At 36.2% G+C, this 23,457-nt stretch overlaps 1 protein-coding gene across 4 annotated transcripts in view; it reads right to left on the bottom strand.

The window, feature by feature from the left end:
* LOC131435030 (homeobox protein orthopedia) overlaps positions 1-23,457 on the bottom strand; it is a 125,121-nt gene that overhangs the window by 65,066 nt on the left and 36,598 nt on the right. For 3 of the 4 annotated variants that reach the window (XM_058602492.1, XM_058602495.1, XM_058602493.1), the window contains exons 2-3: positions 11,939-12,123; positions 11,699-11,857 (exon numbers count right to left, since the gene is read on the bottom strand). In XM_058602492.1, the coding sequence (XP_058458475.1) occupies positions 11,699-11,857; positions 11,939-12,123 (344 nt within the window). The remainder of the gene's footprint in view (positions 1-11,698; positions 11,858-11,938; positions 12,124-23,457) is intronic. The other variant, XM_058602494.1, reaches the window with a different exon arrangement.

The raw sequence follows: 23,457 nt of genomic DNA, 5'->3' as shown, positions 1-23,457 counted from the left end.
TGCTGGCTAGATATAATGAACCACTGTAATTAGTTGTAGCTTTGCAGATAAGTTAGGCTAGGAGGAGATAGTTTTGGGAAAATTCCTGCTGTGCGCAATTTGTCCTTTATGTGCAAACTTTATCCAGCACGTATGGAAATTTCTATTCCGGTGTTGCATTCCTTCGGAACAATTCCCGTTCGCAGGCTATAACCAATCTTATCATTCACTTGTCCCTGCCAGTGCGGGGGATAAAACCTTGGTGGTGGTGCTGGAGGAAACATGTTTGCGAGAAAGTAACCTCGTTCAAATTGATGGTGCTAGGGTATTGGAATCGAAATGGCAAAACCCAGCAAGCCAGCAAGGGACCCGACCAGTTTACGCAATCTGAGGAGGGGCAAAAAGATTTTCGTGATTCGATTTTTATGGTGTCATTATCATTTTATGAGTTTGCTTTCTTTCTGCCAGGCACCCACAGCCACTCCGTCGTTTGGTTGCTTTTTGCGAATAACCGGGGGGTGACCAACATACCAACTGAGTTCTACCGAAACGGTGGAGGAGGCAGCGTTGGCGGCGGTAGAAACGATGGGACAGCAATTTTGTCAGTCATAAGGATGCTGGGATCCCTCCCCCCAGGAAAGCGATTTGTTTGATGATTTGATTGCTTTTCGAGCCGACGGTGGTCATTTCTAGGATCAGAAGCCATTTCGGCTGGCAGTTAATTGTGACTGCCGCCGGTTAATTGAGAACGATTCTGCACGGTGGATTGTTCGAAAAGAGGACGATTTTTTCCTAACTCGTGGATGTCACATCAATACCAATCATCCGGTATTGACACAAAACACTCCGAACTCGATCTTAACGACCGGAAGATTATGTTAACACGAGATATAATTCCTTCGAATCCCTCTCCACAATTTACCTTCTTATTTGCATAAACATGACACACGACTACTTCCAGCTATAATCCTTTTCCATTTCATCTGAACCAGGTTCGCCCTCAGTCGATGTGTGTGTGTGTGCTTGATTTAAAACAACATCCTAATGAATGTATTCGGTGAAACTATACTGTACAAGATGTGTCACAAATCTTGCCCGTAAATCCGCAATGACATGAGTTGTGGTGTGTGGCATTCGAAATGGCCAGTCCGTTATGGTGTTATGTGGGCAATAATCTTATCCTGGAGTCGAAACCAACGCACCAGTTAGTAGTCGCCCTGAGAGCATTTGTGAGAATCGGACTCGTGCGGCTTCCGTAGCAAAGAGTGAATCCTGTCTTGAAGGAATTAAATTGTTAGATCCGAACGGAAACGTTTGGACTGTTGATTTGATGTCATGTTTTTCACTTTGGCTTGAATGTACGAACCATGAATACCCGGGTTGTTTTCTGATAATCAAATAAACTAGTTGAAATCGGGGAATATTATACGATATTGAATTGATTTCAAAGATAAAGTTTAAAATAAACAATCTCTCCTGGAAACCAAACGCAAACGATAACATGATTGAATCGGTTTTGTTAAGAAAAACAAAGTTTTTCAATACTCGTCCGTGCATAACAGTTTATGTTGAACTGTCATGTCACCAAGCAGTTCACCACGTTTTCTTACTAGAAATGTTTTCCTGATTTTCATACAATTCGGTTAGTCTCCGAACGGTTCCTTGCGTACGGATATTTGAAGACCATGCTTCTCCACAACCTCGACAGCTGGTTAAAAAAAAAGAATGGTTAAAATGGTTAAAAATTCTCCAATCATGAACCATTCAAGTCTATTCGCACCACAGAACAGCAGAACAGTCGCACACAGAAAAACCACATCGAAAGCCTGCCTGTGGAAGTTGTCAGTCGTCATGGGAACGCTGCTAAGTTAGGTTGTCTGGAATTTAAGGTGGAATTCATTGTATGTTCCAAATCCACCTACTGATTCCACTCGAAATGGATTGTTTCATCTTCTTTCTAATCAATTTGGAAATCACAATGAATTCCAAGTCAATCTTCGGACGAGTTTGCTGATTGTACACGCCAAGAGCCATCTCAGTCCTGTATAAATGCAGATCCTGTTGGTCGTGACAATTCAAGGCACTTTTCAGTCCCACAGACCATCGTAAAGAATTAATCGAATTTTCTCCTTTTTCTACCAAAAGCATCAGATTCATCAAAATGATAGTGGAACGCAATGCGAAAATGAACGTGTTGATGTAGAACACATATTTATACTAGTATGGGTGTGGTTTCGAAATATGCCGTGCGAAACAGGATTACCAGGTATACAGATTAATCTGTATTTTATTTCTCCTGTAAAATACAAATTTAAATGTGGCGAAAGGAACGAATTTCTTAACACCGCTAAAAATCAACATTTGTTTTGAAAATGTTTTTCTAAATATATTTCAGGTTTCTATGCGGATTAAGAAATCGAATACGCCACATTTTTTATATTCTCGTGAAAATGCGCCGACGATAATTGTAGGGTATTTCATATAACATAGAGCAATTCCAGAAATTCTTAGCAGATCATCAGACTCCGATTTGGATAAAACTTTGCACATGGCTTCAGTATGGCAAACCATGAGTTTTGAACCGATGGAGAGGTCAATCCGACTCAAGACTGATTTTTAAAAAGGGCGTTTATATTTTTGCATTTCACAAAAATTGCCTTTTTCAAATCGTTGTAACTCGGAAACCGTTAATTGTACAAAAATGGCGTTCAGGAAGAAGTTGTAGGGAACTAAAAAAAAATATACACTTAAAACAAATTTTGATTTTTTTCGCAATAATTACAAAATAATCCGAAAAAGTTGAATAAAAAAAGCGTGGTTTTAATTTTTTTTTTTGATAATTTTTATTTGAAAGCTGTTATTAAAACCTACAGATTGATGGCTATTCCATCCGTGCCTTTTGAAAAATAAAGAAATTACAGCTAAAACAGTTCACGGGTCTCGTTGTAATTCGAACGCACGTAGTACTCATACAATTTGCAAAATATGGTGTTATAATTAAATATCCAAGTATCTGAAGAACAGCTACTTCTAGAAGAAAGGATATCATGAACAAATTTATTGTCTTTAGCCTGTAGAATAATATTGTACTGTTTAAATGATTATCTTTAAACGAGAACTTGAAATTTCGAATATATCTGTAAATTGTTTTGGCTGTAACTTCTTCATTTTTCAAAAGGCTCGGATGGGATAGCCATCAATCTGTAGGTTTTAATAACAACTTTAAAATAAAAACTGTCAAAAAAAATTAAAACCATGCTTTTTTTATTTAACTTTTTCGGATTATTTTGTAATTATTGAGAAAAAAAATCAAAAATTTTTTTCAGTGTATATTTTTTTAGAGTGTCCAATCGATTCCCTACAACTTCTTCCTGACCGGATTTTTTGTACAATTAACGGTTTCCAAGTTACAACGATTTGAAAAAAGGCAATTTTTGTGAAATGCAAAAATGCATACGCCCTTTTTAAAAATCAGTCGTGAGTCGGATTGACCTCTGAATCGGTTCAAAACTTTTGGTTTGCCATACTGAAGCCATGTGCAAAGTTTCATCCAAATCGGAGAAGGTCGATTCTGATTTTGACACTTTTTTTGATTTTATTATTTTGGAGCTTTATGTGGATTGAAACAGGTTTTTTTATGTAATTTATAGCTGCTAATCGTTTGATGAAAACAGTGTCTTTGAGTAGGTTAACAATAAATACCGAGATACTTAAAACTAATAATAATATGAGAGAACAAATTCGAAATATCATTGAATTGCATTCAAATTAATAGAACTCAATGGTGCTTCGAAGTGGTTCTCTCATTTTACATTCCATTAACAGTTCGAGTTACAATTAGTAGTCAGCAAGTAGTGAGAAACTGATATACGTTCTCTCATAATTTCGTAATATTTGGAAGAATCGTTGTCCATCGAAAAATATTAGACTCTTATTTTTTACCTTTTTTTATATATATAAAAAATAGGTATAGAATTCGCTCAAACTCTCGAAAAAATTTCCGAGGCCCGGAGGGCCGAATGACATATACCAATCGATTCAGCTCGACGAACTGAGCAAATGTCTGTGTGTGTGTGTATGTGTGTGTGTCTGTATGTGTGTTGTCAACTAAGAGGTCGAGATCTCAGAGATGGCTGGGCCGATTTTGATCAAACTAGTTGCAAATGAAAGGTCTCCCCGTCACCCAAAACGCTATTGAATGGTTTTGAGACCGGATGTTTACTTTTGGAGTTATACAAAGTTTTATGTCAAAATTTTCAGTTTTTTGACAGTATCTGTCACAATTTACCTTGAAAACAGAATATGTTTTCAGACTTAGATTCCGCACGATAATACCTATCCAACAAGCTATAGATTGTTGAAATCCGTCCATTTTTAAAGGAGATATCGAAATTTTTGTGTAAACGGCTTTTCTCCCTATTCCAGCAGTAGGAGTTTTGAGCGCTGTATGAAAAAGCAATGCTTGGGAGCAACGAAAAACACGATTTTTTATTCTGTTACATACAATTGTTTCTAAGTACCAAAAAGACTGTGTACAGCATCCTTTTCCATGACATTTAGCCTCGGACCGATTTTGGCACGGCTCGTTTTTGGCAACATAATCGTTCGAATATGACATATATAAACCAGATGATGGCAGAATTTTTTTTAAATTATTTTGTTTTAAACTGCTTACAGCAATAAATGCTGGAACAACATAACATCCATATACCATTCGAATCAGTTCGTCGAGATCAGCAAATGCGTGTGTGACAAATAATTTCACTCAATTTTATCGGAAAATTTCTTTTCTACAAATTCAGATTCATACGAAAAGTCGTATGCTCCCAAACAAAGTTCCTGCATTATGTTTGGTTCCGACCTCTGGTTCCGGAACTACATGATGATATATGAAACGAAATCAAAATTGTGTAACTCATTCTACTCGTAGATGGCTGAACCGATCTAAGATTCAAATGAATTCTAAGAATCATCTAGGATTCAAATGAAAAGTTTCAAGATTTTATAAAACATTTTGCTCTTCAGCCAGATCCAACATCCGGTTTCGGGGATACAGGGTGATTGGTATAAAAATGTCTATTCCACATAAATTAATCAGGTTTATCGGGTTAGCAAATTTGGATAGCCGATAAAAAAAATTAACTTTTTGTCGATTCAGAAGGCACCCAAAAATTTAATTCGTGCTATGATTTCTCAAAGATGTCTTCACTGATTTTCAAATATTTTGAAACAAATGTAAACTATACAGCTATTCAGGTGAATTTATCTGACTTCGGCCATACCGATTTTAGAATTCCGGTTCCAGTATAAAGTCGTTTCTCAAAGCTCAATCGTTTACTCAAAAAAGGCCTAATCAAATATCAGGAACAAAAATTCAAATTAAAATAAACTTATATACAAAATAATTAATTTTATCCAATTATGAATTCCGGTTCTCGAATTACATGATGATGAATTTCTAAATTCAAACCGATATAGAAGATGGGATTGAGCTTCAAAGTTGGACTCAAAACTGTTGTAATTTATTCGTCATATGGCCATACGAATCGGTTTGGGTTATGCTGGCTCCTGAATACCGGCTCTGGAAGTACCTTAAATTACCGTAAACTCTAAAGTGGAACTTACATATCATGGCATCTTTAATCGATTATCACACTTCTAGATTTAAATTCGATCCGATTTGCAGTTTCGACATTACAGAGTAATGAGTGATTAAAATCTCAAATTGTCGCTTAAAACGACGGTCATTAAAATAATGTCATGAAAACCTCAACACCGAAGAATATTCATGCAAAAAACACATGCAGATTGGTAAAAAAAGGTATCATCTCACTGCTAGGTGGATTAAACACGTTTTTAATTTTGTCATTAGGGTGACCATTTCCTTTCCTTTCGGGTGGCACAAAAATCGATTATTTTCGAGTTTCTACAACAAATACATTTTTTTAAATCATACATTTTGAAGTACTCAGCCGATTTTGGATTATTTATTTATAATTTGCTATGTTGGATTATTTGGATGTGTTGCCAATAATTGCTAATAGTTTTTAGGAAAAATTTGCGAATATTTGAAAGATGAAGTTTTGTGTTTGAAAAAGTCAATTGTATAACTTTTTATTGGTTTTCATTGTTTGCGATCAATAAGTACTATGTCATTTAATATTTTTTATCTGAAAACTGAAACATTTCTTTATAACATATCCAAAAATTGGCAATGCATGTTTTTTTTTGTTTTGAGCTTTTAAAAGACGATCGAAAAAACACGGAAAGTACAAAAATTTAAAATTTAAACAAAATTCTAAAAAACTCAAAAACAGAAAAACATACATTGACAATTTTTGGATATGTTATGTAAAAATATTTCAGCTTTCAAAAAAAATTAAAAATTTCATAGCGTCTATTGGTCGTAAACTATGAATATCATGAAAAATTTATACAATTGAATTTTTCAAACACAAAACTTCATCTTTACAATATTGGCATATTTTTCTCTAAAAATTTTTTTTTTATTGACAACATATCCAAAAGTTAGCAGAATCGGCTGAGTAGTTCAAAAGTTATGATTTAAAAAAAAAAATTTTTTTTGAAGAAAATCGAAACTAATCGAGTTTTTTGTTCCACCCTGACAACGAAATGGTCACCCTAATGACAAAATAGACAAAAAAATAAGTGTCTAATATTTGTCGATGGAGAACGATTCTTCCAAATATTACGCAGCCCACTTGGGTTCGATTCCCATCCCCGCACATAGGGTCAGGAAATTTTTCTGGCCCGAAGAGGCGAATAACCTTATGGTTAAAACCTCTATAATCGAAAAAAAATGGAGAATTCGATGGAGAACGATTTTTCCTAATATGACGTAATTATGAGAGATCGGGTATCAGTTTCTCATGGAATTACTGAGTAATAATAGATTTTATTGAATCGGGGAATGTCGTCACGTGCTGCCATCGGTGTTATATCATGGAAGTATTATTCCCAATGATAGCGAACATTTCAGTGCATTGTTTGTCACGAAGAATGTTTTGTGAAAGTTTTGTGCATTTGTCTTGTTTTTGGTAGTCCTAAAAGTTTCGGAATAACCTTGAAAAACAGCCCAAAGCTTGGACAAAAATGATGAAACCTCGAAAGTAAGTATATATTTCCATTATGTGGTTAACCATTAACAAGTTTTTCAAGAGAAATTATTATTTCTTTAACCTGTTCGCATGTTTTGTTTCGCGATTAGAAAAAAACGCTTGTTGTCTAGTTGTTCAAATGTATTCAGGGTTGGGTCACATCATTTTTTTTCGTTTAGTGCCTTGAGATCGTTTTTCGATAGCTTTCAGAATAACGGTACATCTGAAAAGGGTAAATTTCATGTGAACGACGTTTTTCGGGCTATCAAGTCTATAATGTTGGAAAACGAATCCATAAGAGCTGCTGCAGGGCGGTACAATGTGAAAGCAGGATTTCTTGCTACGGTCCATATAATCCTGATATTTTCACGGATTCTGAAGTTATCCAAGCTGTGTATAGTGCAGAAAATGAAGGAACTGCTACAGAACAGGATTCGCAACAGTGTACTGCCTTGATCAAAAAGTCACCGGAATTTATTCAGAAAATTAAAAATAAAAGATTATTCATCAAAATTGATACTGTCCCCTTTAAAGTACTCTCCGTCGACTGCAACACCCTAATGCCAGCGCTTGATCCAATCCTCGAAACATTTTTTTATATTCAATTTTCCATCAGAGCCATCTGCGATTTTTCCATAATCTCATCTCGTGCACTGAAACGCGTTCCTCGGTGCGGTTTCTTGAGTCGACCGAATAGAAAAAAGTCTCAGGGAGCCAAATCAGGTAAATTCGGTGATTGCTGAATGGTATTCGTTTCGTTTTTAGCCAAATGTTCACGGATCGCTGCCGAAACACTCTTCTAACATTTACAATGTTGTCGCACCATTGAAACCGTTTTTATCGCAGAATTTAAGGGCTGAGGTCAGTAGGTCGCGTATAACCACGTGTCTCGCTCTGCGTATTACATTTCTCTCCATGCTCTCTTGCATATGTACAAAATGACTCTCGATGGGCCGGTTGACCAGAAAAGTTTCGATATTTTCGGTTACAAGTTTTCATAAAATGTGTCTGCCTCCACTAAAGCTACCGCTTGTTTGGCAGCCTTGCTGAGCCGATTTTATTTCTGTCTCATGTTTCGTTACGTTACCAGATAACTGGAGCAGAAAAAATGGCGCGTCCTTCACACCTTCACAAAAATAACATTCACTTCATGTTTACCGCGACAAATACATGTTTTCATGCACTAAACGCATCTAAATTAAATTATCTGGACATTGTCAGGATAGATTTTTTATCCATGCTTTTAAGGCGAGATATTCAATGAACAAGTTGTAATATGGCGTTTTCAGCTATGCAATTCTTTCTTCAGAAAACAGACTTTCCCGACCGCTAAAGTCAATGAATCATTATGAAACCCAAGTAGCACGTTAAGTTGCTGTCCTGTATTTTTCTACAGATTGTGCAATTTATCAAGTTAGTTTAAATTACTATTGTAGTAACTGTTGTGTTATGGAAAAAGCGCAATTTTTCTGTGTTGTGCAAGATATCTTCAAGTTCTTTCGTTGTCACGAACATTTATTCACAATTATTGTGCAACTGATACAAAAACTCATGCATCGATCCCATTACAAATGCTGCCATTAAATCAGCGCAAAAACAATTGTGAAACTCATGGAAACTACTATGTAATGTAAACAAGAATTGAATTGATGTTTACAAAAACAGCAAACATAATTTCTAATGAATAAGTTTCACATTTGATTTTCAATACAACTGCTCGTAACACAAACATAGAACTTTGAAAATATTCTGCACATAAATAAATGGTAATACTACATATTGTAGAATTGATTTTTTATGTTTTAGTAAATAGAAAATCGACAACGAACTGCATTTTTATGGTGAAACATGTCTTCGTACGCCTGAAATTTTAAAGCGCCTTTGAATGTACGTGTTTTGATGATTGCACATCAATTTCTATGAAAATAGCCATCTATTCTTTTCAATGATTATGATCGAGTTGGTGTTTTAAATATGTAGGGGTAGATGGGGTAACACGCACCCCCTAAGGAAATGTAGCTATATCCTAACTATAGAGAATAACACGGATGAGTTTCATGCATGACTATCTTCCGTAATCATTATTTCTCAAAATTACATACAAATACTCTCTGAATACATTGAAAAATACTTGAAATATCTTATTTTCTAAAACCCATAAAAATTGTCTATTGAAATATATGTGGGACATTCTTCTTCTTATTCTTCTTTAAAGAACGCTTTAGACTTTTCGCTGACGAAATATTTGCCAGATGGAAGATTGTTTATTATTATTCATTAAATTGATAACTTATGGATAATTGTTGTAAGCGAATTCTTGAGCATTTTGCCTCACACAATTCGGGTCGTTTTGCCCCCAAAAATATGAGATGATAAATTGGACGATTTTTCTATAAAATTGCAAATATATCGTCTGTAGTAGAACTAATTTTAGAAACCCGAATGATTGGCAAAGAAGTTCACTGGTTACAAAATAAAATCGTCTTCCTCACCCTAGAAAATTACTATGGAACGAACATCGAAAATTACTTATAACAGAGACATAATTGGTTTTTTTTAAAGTTTTCCAGATATGATTGAACCATCGCTACCAAAATTTAATAGTAATCTGTTGTTATGGCGGACTTTTAGCTTCATTAAAATTTCAGTGCAAAATTTGGTAACATTTGAGAAAATCAAAAGGTAAAAATTCTTATTGATAGTCTATTAAAACTGATTGATGTTACATTAAAATAATAATAAATAGTTCCATGTTTGATCATTTGAAATTATTTTAGTACATATTTCGTTCAGAATAAATAGTGGCCCAACCCGGACTACTTTTTCATTTTTTCGTTTTATTAATAACTTTTTTTTATGTAATGCGCAGCAATTCACCCTAACTAGAAGTTTCTTATGTCGGTCCAATATTAAGAATATTCCAATATAAACAAAAGATACAGAGCAAATTCAAAAAGTGGTCCAACCTAGACGACATTCCCCTATTAATACTAATTATATTGGTAAAATATTATATTTGGAGTACTATATGTAGTGGATGGTACGGCAAAGATGAACTGATGAAATTGCCTTCAGAAATAAAAGTATTTATAAAAATTAAAAATCACAGAAAATGTAAAAAAATACAAATATGGAACGAAATGGTTTGATTGTCGTATTTTCACTCAAGATTCTAACATGTTTCGAAAGTAATATTCAAAATATTATGGCTTCGAACAGAGAAATAGTGAATAGCAAATAGTACATTTTTCCAAGAGATCATTTTCAATTCAATGATTCTGAACTATTTGAAGCAATAGGAAAACTTAACGGTACTTAAAATGAAAATACATTCATACGAGTTTATACAAAATATTCCTTTGTGTTTGCAAATGAAGGAAGTGGCCATGCTTACTCCTTCCATGATCTCTTTGTGAAGTAAATTATCTATCAGTCGTTGAATTAATAGATACAATTAATTATTAAATGAATATTTCACTCATCCAAGTAAAAAATTCAAGTAGAGTTTGTCTACATTTTACCTTTCAATTTATCATTATCACTTGATTCTGGAGGTTCGAAGTGATATCGGGAAAGACAACCGGAACTGTGAGGTTGCGCTAGTGACGCTTATTCCGACTATGCTGAATTTTCATTGGAGAAGAGTTATTTATCGTGAAATGGATCATTTTGATCTTAGAATCGTGAATAATTATCATGATTTCATGAGAAAATAAAATTATCGGTTCCATGATTTCTAACTGATATTTCTGGAAGCTAACTTCGATTCCCGGTATTCCAGGTATTCCGAATCACCTCGGAATGAACCCGTCCACACAAAAGTGCATGCGACGAAGAAAACACATCAATTTCTATTTCTCGCAAGACCAACTTCTCTCCGCACACACACACACACACACATAGACAGACACGCATACACACCCAATCGATATACACATCGCCATCTCCCGGGGGACTTTCTTATTTAACACTTTGCTGCGAAGACAGCCAGCCAACTCTGACAGGGCTGACGCGTACCACCGCAGTCAATTGCAAGGGATGGAACCCGAAAACCTGGCAGGTTTCTGCCGGCTGCCAGGCCACCCCACCGATCCGGGTTATTGTGTGCAACAAAACCCATCAGATCAAAAAGTCAACCAGCAGAAGACCATCAGGAACAATATAAAAGCATTAGTTACATTATTATCCTTTTTAGATTAGATACACCATCTGTAAACATTACCGAACCGAAAACGCATCCCAACCTCGGTCGGCCGAGTAAAGTGATTTATCGCTCGCTAGCGCTGTGAGTGAGGGGTGAGTTTTATGTAAAATCATTGCGCTCCATTAGGGACCGGGTTGTAGTCCGGATAGCGGTGCCAGCGGTACGTGATTTTCTGGTTCGATGTAAGGAGGTGCCAATGCTGGGTGTGGTAACGTTCCCGAACAGCTGATTTTTCTACCACTTTCCACGCAATCAATAACGAAATTTTCCGCCGGAAACGAACGAGGAACCGGGCCGTACCGTAAGTGATTGACGTTTTTATTGCGCTCGGTCGAAATGCTGTGTGAATATTTAATGAAACCGAACGCATCTAGGGACCATCATCATCATCACCTACCTGAACGCGCGATTCGGTCAAACCGATCCGCATGGCGATTTCCTCCCGCATGAAGATGTCCGGATAGTGCGTCTTCGAGAAGCACCGCTCCAGCTCGTTCAGTTGGGCCGGGGTAAAGCGAGTCCGATGCCTTTTCTGTTTGCCATTTTTGTCGGTATTCTAGGGGAGAGTAAGAAATGTGTTCACTTGGATGGAGATGACCGGGCCGGAGCGCATCGCAGGACGCCAAGCTACATTTACCTGATCCTGGTGGATGTTGTGGGGTTCGCAGAGACCACCACCGGTCCCACCAGCAGACCCGCTGCTGTTCACGTGCAACCGATTGCCATTGCTATCCGAACCAGCCGAATTTGGAACCGAACCAAAACTGTTGCCACCGTGCAGTGAAGTGATGCCCGCTTTCGGCAAGTCACACTCTTTCGGTCCTGCAAAAAACAGAAAGCGGAAAAGCACAAATGTTACAACTAATTGACCTTATTGATTTTTATGTTCGAGTGTCGATCGGTAATGAATAGCCCAGCAGCGCTAATTAGTTAAAGCCGGTCATTCGAATCTCGTTCCATACCGAACTGCTATCCGCTCTCACTGGTTCCCGGCCAGTGCAGTCGATTCTCATTACTTTAATGTCAACCTGTTCCGCCTGCTGGAAAAATGTACGATACATTCCGAATGGAAAACACAACTTTCAACTAGGAAAGCGAAAATGCATTTTGTAACCTCCCCGCCCCCCATCTTTTTCAGACTTTGTCGGATTGTTGCCAACAGTTTGGAAGTGCCTGACATAAACAGGCACTTGCTTTGCTCTCCACCGTCGAATTTTACGCTGCAGGTGTTGAGATGTGCTCATGGCCGCCGCCGACGCCGCCACCGGAAGACTTCCTCTTTCGACAAAATGCCACGATCAGTGTGCGATTGTGTGTGTGTGTGTCTATGTGTGCTCTTCCGTTCTCTTGAGCGTAAATCGATTTCAGTCAACAGCAGTTATATGCCAGGACATTTTCGGATCCATAGTCACGTACCGAGATACGACCATGATGGCGAGAACGACGACGACGACGTCGACGCCGCCAATGACGTGCAGCTACATAAAACGTGGTAGCATAAAATAGGTTTTAATAAAATTAAATTGAACATTATCAACGCTTTCAACGGTTGCTTTCATCGCCCCTGCGCGGAGTCGGGTCGATTGCACGGAACCAGTGATGGTCTGAAAGATATTTTACACCTGATACCGCACGGCAAAATGGAGGAAACCCGACGGTGTTCCGCGCTTCGCTGATATTTCTCAACCAGTAAGCACTGTGGGAGGTATCATGAAGTATCATGGTGATATCGGGAAACTTCATTCGAGAGTTATGGAAAGTTTCATAGAAGTGAATAGAAACGGGTTTATAAGAAATGTTGCATCAGAATCTTTGCAATTTTCGTCAAAATTTAATATAGGAGTTATCGAGTTTAAGGCAAAGAACCAACACCAGCAAATAGTTTTGTATTATTAAGTGCAATGAATTTAAAAATAATTTTTTTTTAAATCGCAGCTCTATTTTACAAGGAACCACACCAACCAAAGCTGTTATTTCTTTTCTGGAACGAAATTTAGAAGAGGTCAACTAATTTTAACAATTGAAAGGGCAATCTTCCGAGTATGCAGACTCCAATCGCGAAACACGAACGCGAGCGTACTTCGGGGCCGTGTTTGGCCCGGCTGATGAGGAATTTTGTGGACATTCGGCTTCGGTTAGTAACTGTTGATGAAACCTGAATTCACTATTACATACCAGAAAACAGAATGGTTGATAGGCACAAAGGGTCGGAAAGGTTATAGCGTCGGTTTTGTGGAATAGTCATGGCACACATTCAGTGGGCAGTTTCTAAAAAAAACGAAGTAACTGCATAAGGTCGAACATGAAGTACCCAAAATTGTTTTTTACAAGACAATGCAACTATTCGCAAGAGCATTGAACTCCAATTGTTTTTTCGTCTTCCTTATTTACCTGATTGGATTTCCTCGGATTATTATCTGTTTTCGAAGTTCAAAATATGGCTCAGCGTTGAATAGTTCAGCCCGCGCGAGAACAGCATCGTTGCCGTGTGACATGTAGTGTGATGATGATTATTATTATTATTATTATTATTATTATTATTATTATTATTATTATTATTATTATTATTATTATTATTATTATTATTATTATTATTATTATTATTATTATTATTATTATTATTATTATTATTATTATTATTATTATTATTATTATTATTATTATTATCATTATTATTATAATCGTACAACATTATCATAACAGTATGTATGTTAATATTACTTGCTATTTGTTTTCATTGACATGACTACACCACCAGCCAGTATTATTACACTTCCGACGAATATTTTATTTTCAAATAAATTTTTATTCATTGACATTCGCATTTATTGATAATATGTTTCCTAACCGCAGCACCGTGTCTTACCAAAATCATACACTTGAAGCAGACCTTCGTGACCGTTTCGTGTATAGCGTGTTACGAAATTGAATAAAACACGCTATGTGCATCGTTCGTAAAGGTTTTGTATCGTTATTTTACGTGGCAGTTTGAAAGCTGTGAAACTCATCGCCCCGTATTTGCGAAACCGGAGGTCGCATCCGGATGAAATTTCACAGTAACTTTTGAGACAATGCACAGTGGTTCAAAAGCGCAATTTCACGCTCTTAATTGATTACTCATAGGAACGTGGTTTTTGAGGTACAGTATCTTCAGCAAAGTTGCTCAGAATGTTAGACGCCATTTTTTGGCAAATTTTATTCATGTGATTAATCCCCCTAAAAGTGAGATAAAAATATTATTTTAGTTTAGAGCCAACTAAGGGACTAAGTAACTTCGGCAAAGTTGTTCAGAAAGATATTTTAAACAAATTTGCTGAAGGTACTATTCCCGTAACTTGAGTGTAATTCATGATATAACGTATTTTCTGAAAAGGGTGTCCTGAAATCAGTTTTTGTAAGAAAACACATATATTTTCAATTTATATGAGTTTTTCATGTCATACAAAGTTTTTTATCATTAAAAACTACACAACTTTCTCAAACATACTATGCTGCTATCATTTCGTTTTAATAAAATAGAGCCATGTTTTTTATTGCAAAATTTCAAATTCATGTTTTTTATTGCAAAATTTCAAATTGTCTATCATGAAAAGGCGCAGAAAGGTGCAGATGAGACTACTTGCATATAAAACTACTTCGAAAGAGCTTTCATATCGTGGTTGAGTTACTCGTCTGCGATCGTCTGCAAGCGAGATAGCTTCTTTTAGTGTGCTTGAGAAAGTTGCGTAGTTTTTAATGATGAAAAACTTTGTATAACATGAAAAACTCATATAAATTGAAAATATATGTGTTTTCTTACAAAAAATACTTTTAGGACATCCTTTTCAGAAAATACGTTATATCATGAATTACACTCAAGTTACGGGAATAGTACCTTCAGCAAATTTGTTTGAAATATCTTTCTGAACAACTTTGCCGAAGTTACTTAGTCCCTTAGGGGCTGTCCATAAAAGACGTTACACTTTTTTGACGATTTTTCACTTCCCCTCCCCACTTTGTCCTAAATTGTTACAGAAGTAAAGACCCCCCACCTCCCCTATGTCACATGTCACGAATTCAAAATAAATGAAATTCATCTCAATACATTCTCAATATGTATGACAAACCATACAAATATGAGGGAAAAATCGATATAGATATATTATTGTTTTAGGTAAAGAATAATATTTCCTTAGTGTAGCATACAGGACTGAGAAAATAAAGACCAAAACCTCATCAAAACGAGATCACTGCCGGAGAATCTTTTCATTATCAGTTGATCAGTGACATTTTAATCACATCGATCAATATCGGTACTGATCTTCCGTCACACAATGGGTAGTGATTTTGAGCTAAAATGATTCTTGATTTATGTAAGTTCAATCATTAGATGATTCGATAAGCTTTGATGTTGGTGGAGGAAAATCACATATGATCAAGATAAGACATGACATGATCTACGTCTGAAATCGTTGATCTCCAGCCCTTTTTCAGATGGAGTACAATTGAATAAACTACATCAGAATCAGATAAGAGATATGATTCTTATGATATACTATTATCAATGCTAGAAAATCAAACTACTGAAAAAAATGTCAGTGCATAACTTAAGTTAAACCATTTGAAGGCATCTTTTTCTTTTTTACTCATATTAGGCATAATTCATTAATTACGCTAATTTAGTCGCTCCTCCGTGCACTTTTGCTGATCACAACAGAAATGATATCCTGCATCACTCATTTCCGAATTTACAAGAAGAAGCTTTTACATCAACAAATACACGTTTTCCTATAGAATGTAAATGTTTATTGAGGAGATTTTTTCAGGAAATAGGGCAAAGCAGTAATATAATTAGGTATTTCAAAAATGCGCTCATTGAAAATATTGGACGTCATATTCCAAAAATCTCCCCCCCTCCCCCCTGTCACAAAAAGTCACACTTCATGAAACACCCCCCTCCCCCTTGCGGCGTGACGTCTTTTATGGACAGCCCCTTAGTTGGCTCTAAACTAAAATAATATTTTTATCTCACTTTTATCGGGATTAATCACATAAATAAAATTTGCCAAAAGATGACGTCTAACTTTCTGAGCAACTTTGCTGAAGATACTGTACCTCAAAAACCACGTTCCTATGAGTAATCAATTAAGAGCATGAAATTGCTCTTTTGAACCCCTGTGCAATGTGAGATTGTGAAAATCGATTAAGCCATTTCCGAGAGAATTAGGTGCACAATTTTCCTCAATTTTCACATATTATTCAGTAGCTCCGGAACAGAATTTCGTACTCAAATGAAATTCAATAGCAGGCTATGGTACCATAAGACCTTTCATTCTAATCTAAGTATGTGAAAATCGGTTCAGCCATCTCCGAAAAAAAAAGTGAGTGCGTATATTTTTACATACATACACACATACACGCAAACAGACATTTGCTCAGTTTGTCGAGCTGAATCGAATGGTATATGACATTCTGCTTTTCGGGCCTCGATTCAAACGTCAGTTTTCACAGTGCTTTTATAGCCTTTCTATATGAGAAAGGCAAAAAGCAAATAGTTTCACAAAATCCGAACCGAAATAGTTGTGCAAATAAATCCGGATAAAACGAAAAACATGCAGCATCAGTTTGATTGAACAATGTTAAAGTACAGTCAAATTCATTTGGTTTCTGAAATACTCAATTCCAACAGCACTGTTCTCTTATTTTTTCGAAAGTAAATATCGTATTGTTTCAAAAGTAGATATGACCCTTTCGAAGAAATGACCTTTTCGGCGGAACGATTTTCGGCGAAATGACGCATTCGGCGAAACGACTAGCTCATGTTTCTCATTTGATATAAACATTCTGCCTAGAGGTTATCGTATACTGAAAATAAAAACGTGTTTAATCCACCTAGCAGTGAGATGATACCTTTTTTATCAATCCGCATGTGTTTTTTGCATGAATATTCTTCGGTGTTTAAGTTTTCATGTCATTATTTTAATGACCGCAGTTTTAAGCGACAATTTGAGATTTTAATCACTCACTCTGTAATGTCGAAACTGCAAATCGGATCGAATTTGAATCTAAAAGTGTGATATTCGATTAAACATGCCTTGATATGTCGCAGTAAGTTCCACTTTAGAGTTTACGGTAATTTAAGGTACTTCCAGAGCTGGTATTCAGGAACCAGCATAACACAAACCGATTCGTATGGACATATGACGAATAAATAACAACAGTTTTGAGTCCAACTTTGAAGCTTTTCGGGATTGTCATCTTCTATATCGGTTTGATTTGTATTTTTGTGCGGGACTATGAGTTTATTTTAATTTGAATTTTTGTTTCTGAAACTCGATTAGGCTTTTTTGAGAAAACGATTGAGCTTTGAGAAACTATTTGACACTGGAACCGGAATTCTAAAATTGGTATGGCCGAAGTCAAATAAATTCAACTGAGTAGCTGTATAGTTTACATTTGTTTCAAAATGTTTGAAAATCAGTGTAGACATCTTTGAGAAATCATAGCACGAATTAAATTTTTAGGTGGCTTCTGAATCGAAAACTGAATACCACTAAAACTGAAAAAAGTTTATTTGGTTACCGACTATCCAAATCTGCTAACCCGATAAACCTGATTAATTTATGTGGAATAGACATTTTTATACTAATCACCCTGTATCTCCAAAAACGGAAGTTGGATCTGACTGGAAAACAAGATGTTTTATAGAATCTTAAAACTTTTTATTTGAATCTAAGATGATTCATAGATTTCATTTGAATCTTAGATCGGTTCAGCCATCTACGAGAAAAATGAGTTACACAATTTTGATTTCGTTTCATATATTATCCTGTAGTTCCGGAACCAGAGGCCGGAACCAAACATAATTCAGGAACTTTGTTTGGGAGCATACCACTTTTCATATGAATCTGAATTTGTAGAAAAGAAATTTTCCGAGAAAATTGAGTGAAATTATTTGTCACACACGCATTTGCTGATCTCGACGAACTGATTCGAATGGTTTATGGATGTTATGTTCTTCCAGCATTTAGTGCTGTAAGTTGTTTAAAACAATATAATTAAAAAAAATTCTGCCATCATCTGGTTTATATATGTCATATTCGAACGATTATGTTGCCAAAAACGAACCGTGCTAAAATCGGTCCGAGGCTAAATGTCATGAAAAAGGATGCTGTACACGGTCTTTTTGGTACTTAGAAACAGTTGTATGTAACAGTATAAAAAATCGTGTTTTTCGTTGCTCCCAAGCATTTCTTTATCATATAGCGCTCAAAACTTCTACTACTGGAATAGGGGGAAAAATCGCTTACACAAAAATTTAAATATCTCCGTTAAAAATGGACGGATTTCAACAATCTGTGGCTTGTTGGATAGCTATTACCGTGCGGAATCTAAGTCTGAAAACATATTCTGTTTTCAAGGTCAATTGTGACAGATATTGTCAAAAAACTGAAAATTTTGACATAAAACTTCGTATAACTCAAAAAGTAAACATCCGATCTCAAAACCATTCGAGGAGACCTTTTATTTGCGACTAGTTTGATCAAAATCGGTCCAGCCATCTCTGAGATCTCGACCTCTTAGTTGACAACACACATACAGACACACACACACACACGGACATTTGCTCAGTTCGTCGAGCTGAATCGATTGGTATATGTCATTCGGCCCTCCGGGCTTCGGAAAATTTTTCTAAAGTTTGAGCGAATTCTATACCTATTTTTTATATATATAAAAAAAGGTAAAAAAATCAGATATAATCAAAATATTAGGTGGTTACGTAAAAAAATTCAACATCCGATTAGGCTAAACAATGATAAAATCATTGATATTGTCATATTCAAATGGTTCCCTTGGCGGGAAAACTTTTGTTCGAAAAGTAGTAGCCCAAGATTCTGTTGTAGTGAAGCTCTCGATCAGCAACCGCATTCGAAGGTACACTGAAGCCTCAATTTACGCGAACTTATTGTACGCGCATATTTTTACGTGTTTGATTTATTTTTTGATTAATGCGATTTTTAATTTAGTTTACGCGATGATCTCGTAAAAACCCAGTGGATTTCGGCCATCATAGATGATTCCAGCCCGAAGGATGTAATGATGACTTTCTCATATTGCTTATATTCTCAAAAACATCCATAGAAGATTCTATTAAGTTACTTTTTCTCAAACTTGAATAAAATTAAAAACTTTCTTCGGTATAAACTACCATCACCTTTTCAATTTGTAAACACTTATGTCAAGTTAATATAGATTTAAATGTGGCAATCCTGCACGCTATACAAAATTGAACAATGCACGCTGTGTGCCAGGTGGGTCTTCTTCTTCTTCTGTACCAGCACGTACCGATGCGTACCGATTTTGCATCATTTTGTATGACAGTTTGAAAGTTTTGACACATACAAAACAAACTAAAATGCTTCAGCGAATTGAATATTGTGAAATGTACATTAATTAATTGTTCAGTTTCAAAGAATCCTAATAAGATCGTGGGCATCCAAGAATTATCTGAAAAGCAAATATTCTATATAATCACTGTTCGGACCAAGAAAATTTCTCCGTAGCGTTTCGAATAAAGCTCAAAGCTGCAATATGTTTATTTTAGTAATCAGAGTATTTGAGGTTATAATGTTACTCACAATTATAGTTTTCTTATAGTGGGTTATACTGCGAATCTCACTATGGCCAGACTGTTCGGTGTTTCTATAATGCGAATAAACTTAGCAGCTATGCATTGAGGTTATAGACAATTAGCTTACATCATGCACAAGAATAATTCATTTAATCGATTAGCGCTCGTGTTATCTGAATACAACTTCTGTATCCTAATATAATAAAGAATTCATGTAAGCCTTAATCGTTGCACTTTAAATATAAAACTTACTTTAAATTTTATATAATTCACACAATAATTTCTAAGAATAAAGAAAGAATAATAATGTTTGTAACAATTCTATGCACTAAATATTTTAACACGCTTTCGAGGATTTTATCGTTTATCGAAGACATTAACATTTACGACCTTATCGATCCCGGTCCATATTCGTGATGCCACATGCGATCAATATGACAATTGTGATTGTTCTAGGCCATCCAAAAACTACCTGGAGTTGTAGCTCTACGATTATGAACGGCATTGAAAAATTATACATAAACTGGTGAATGTTCGTGTAGATCTCGAGACCTGTACTCACTGAAGTTTTTGGACGATTGAGAACCTACCTGGAACAGTGTGTGTAGCTCTAAAAGTAAATCAAAACAGGCATTGGCCGTTGTAGTTCTTGCTGTGACACAGTGTAGTCCCTAAGAACAATACTCCAAGTAGTTCTTGGATATTGGAACATCTCTTAAGCATTTCCATAGTCTCAGAACATACTCAGATGGTTCTCAGGCGCTAAAGCATCGAACTTAGTAGGATTGTTCATGTTATTTACACTAAACTCAAATGAAATTTGAAAAACCTTTTTTCACGCGAAAAGTTTGAAATAAAGCGATGTTTTATTTAATTTACGCGAAATTTAATTTACGCACTTCCGGCTCTTCGCATAAATTGAGGTTCCAGTGTATAGGTCTTATCGAGTTTAGAGCAGAGAAGTGATTGAAAAAGTGTCAATAGTTTTTTAACCATGACCATAGCTTTTATCTGTTCTCTACACCATCCAAAAGGTTTTATCTATTTTCTGAAACGAAATTCAAAAGACAGCATCAACAATCAAAAAATTGAATGCTAATATTTCGAGCAAGCAGTCTCCTAACAAGAAACACGAACGTGAGCGCACTTCAGAAGCGTGTTTCGAACCACTGAAGCGGAATCATGGGGATTTTTGGTTTCGATTTGTGACTGTTGATAAAACCTGGATCCGCTATTACATATCAAAAAATAGAATGAGTGATAGACTCAATGGGTCGGAAAGGTTATAGCATCGGTTTTTCTGGAATAGTCATGGCATACATTCCGTGGATAATAGAATTGGACAAAATTTTGATTTCAGCTCTACCAAACTTTTCGTATTCCTTTTGGGTCCCTTAAGAACTATGCAAAAACACCCGAGGTTTAAAGTTTGTATGGGCTTTAGTATGGGGAAACTGACTTTTTACAAAAAAAAAAAATCGGTCGAAGTTCCTCCTTTAGACTCTAAAAATCGAAGCATTTATTATTTTCCTAAAACAACAAACATAACGAGGCCGAAAACTTTCGAGGACTGCAAAACAATCCGACATTTATAGAAAAAGGTAATAAAGGAAAACCGACACAAGGTCCGAACAATGGCTCATTCCTTAATATATCTAGCACCATTGCTGCCAGTGATCGTTATATTATGCGAGTTTCTTTTAATGTGCTATAACGATTGATCTGAGCCATTTGATGTCTTCAAGATTAGTGTGGAGATTCTTTTTAAGTGACAAACCATGTTCCACAACTTTCTGTAAAGACACAACGTAAATTATTTGTTTCTTTGCATAAAATAGCTTATAAACTATATGCGATAGAGAGTTAGCACTTTGGTGGAACGGTTAGAGGACCAAGTCACCGCAAAACGTCCTCACTTGAAACATCCAAAATTGTTTTAACATGATACCGAAACTTAAGAGCATAGCACAAAAAATTGTTTCTCCGTCCACCTCATTGGCCTGATTCGACTCCCTCGGATTGTTATCTGTTTTCGAAGCTCAAAAGATGGAATCAGTTTTGGAAACTTTTTCGCGAGAGGAGTACCGTTTCCGTGGAGGAATATTATACAGGGCTTCCGGGAAATTACTTTTCAGGCGATACTGAAAGGTTAAAAAGTCACTAGAATAAGTTTATCGACCTAAAAGCGAACTACATTAATGCCTGAATTTCAGGCATTAAGATCTACCAGAACAACAAAATACACTAACGAACTTAATCTTCACGTTCCAAACTCTTGGTTCATTGAAGTCCTTGGATAACTAAAAATATATCTGAAACAGATCAGAATATATAAGTACGCAATATGTAGCTCCATGACTATGAACAGCATTGAAAAATTATATATAAACTGCGGATTGCTCGAGCAGATCTTAAGACCTGTTTTCACTGAAGTTCTTGAAGTTTATTGTTTTGAAGTTGATCAAAACGTTCCCGGAATTCTGAATATGAAAAATACAAGATTATTCATCAAAATCGATATTGTCCCCTTCAAAGTACTCCCCATCGACTGCGACATCAGAGCCATCTGCGTTTTTGCCATAATCTCGTCACGGATGCTGAAACGCGTTCCACGGAGCGGTTTCTTGAGTCGACCGAATAGGAAAAAGTCGCAGAGAACCAAATCAGGTGAATTCGGTGGTTGCTGAATTGTATTCGTTTCATTTTTAGCGAAATGTTTACGGATAACGATGGCATTATCGTGGTGTAAGATCCACGAGTTGTTTGCCCACAAATCTGGTCTTTTTCGACCAATTGCTTCACGCAAACGTCTCATAACACCCAAATAATACTTCTTGTTGACGGCTGGCCTTGTGAAAGAAATTCATGATACAATCAATGAAAATTGTGACTATCGCCTTCTTTTTCTCTCATCATCCTTCACAGACTTACGGCCACTTCTGAAACGTTCGGGCCACTGATAAACGACTGTTTTCTTCAGAGTATTGTTGCCGAAACACTTTTCTAACATTTGCAATGTCGTCGCACCAATGAAACCGTTTTTAAGGCAAATTTAATGCAAACTCTTTGTTTCAAATTTAATACAATTTTGAAAATTGTACAAAATCGAGGGCACGCACAATAACAGATGTACTCAATATAGCAAATATTATAGATTTCTAGGATGTTCGATCTTGAGTCGCCGTTCTCCAATCGCTCTGTACTCCCACTGCGAGCGCATCTTCTTCGATTGCGCACATCTAGCAAGTTGGAGGTCTTCCTTGGAGTTGACGACCTCTACCAGGTTCTCTGCTGAGCATCACGTAGGCCACTCTCTCTTCCGGCATTGTTACTACATGCCCAGTCCACTGTAGGCTGCCATGTTTTATAATGTCCACATGTTTATATACTTGGTACAGTTCGTGATTCATGCGTTTGCGTCATTTTCCATTCTCTTCTTTACCGCCGAGTATTGGGCGCAGGATTTTTCTCTCGAAGTCGTCGAGTACTTGAACATCTTTAAACGACCAGGGAAACAGGTAGAATCAACGAGTTTCATAGAGAAA

The sequence above is a fragment of the Malaya genurostris genome, chromosome 3 (genome assembly GCF_030247185.1).
Source record: "Malaya genurostris strain Urasoe2022 chromosome 3, Malgen_1.1, whole genome shotgun sequence".
Lineage (NCBI taxonomy): Eukaryota > Metazoa > Arthropoda > Insecta > Diptera > Culicidae > Malaya > Malaya genurostris.
Note: the sequence above shows the minus strand (reverse complement) of the source record. Positions and strands in the feature narration are given on the sequence as shown.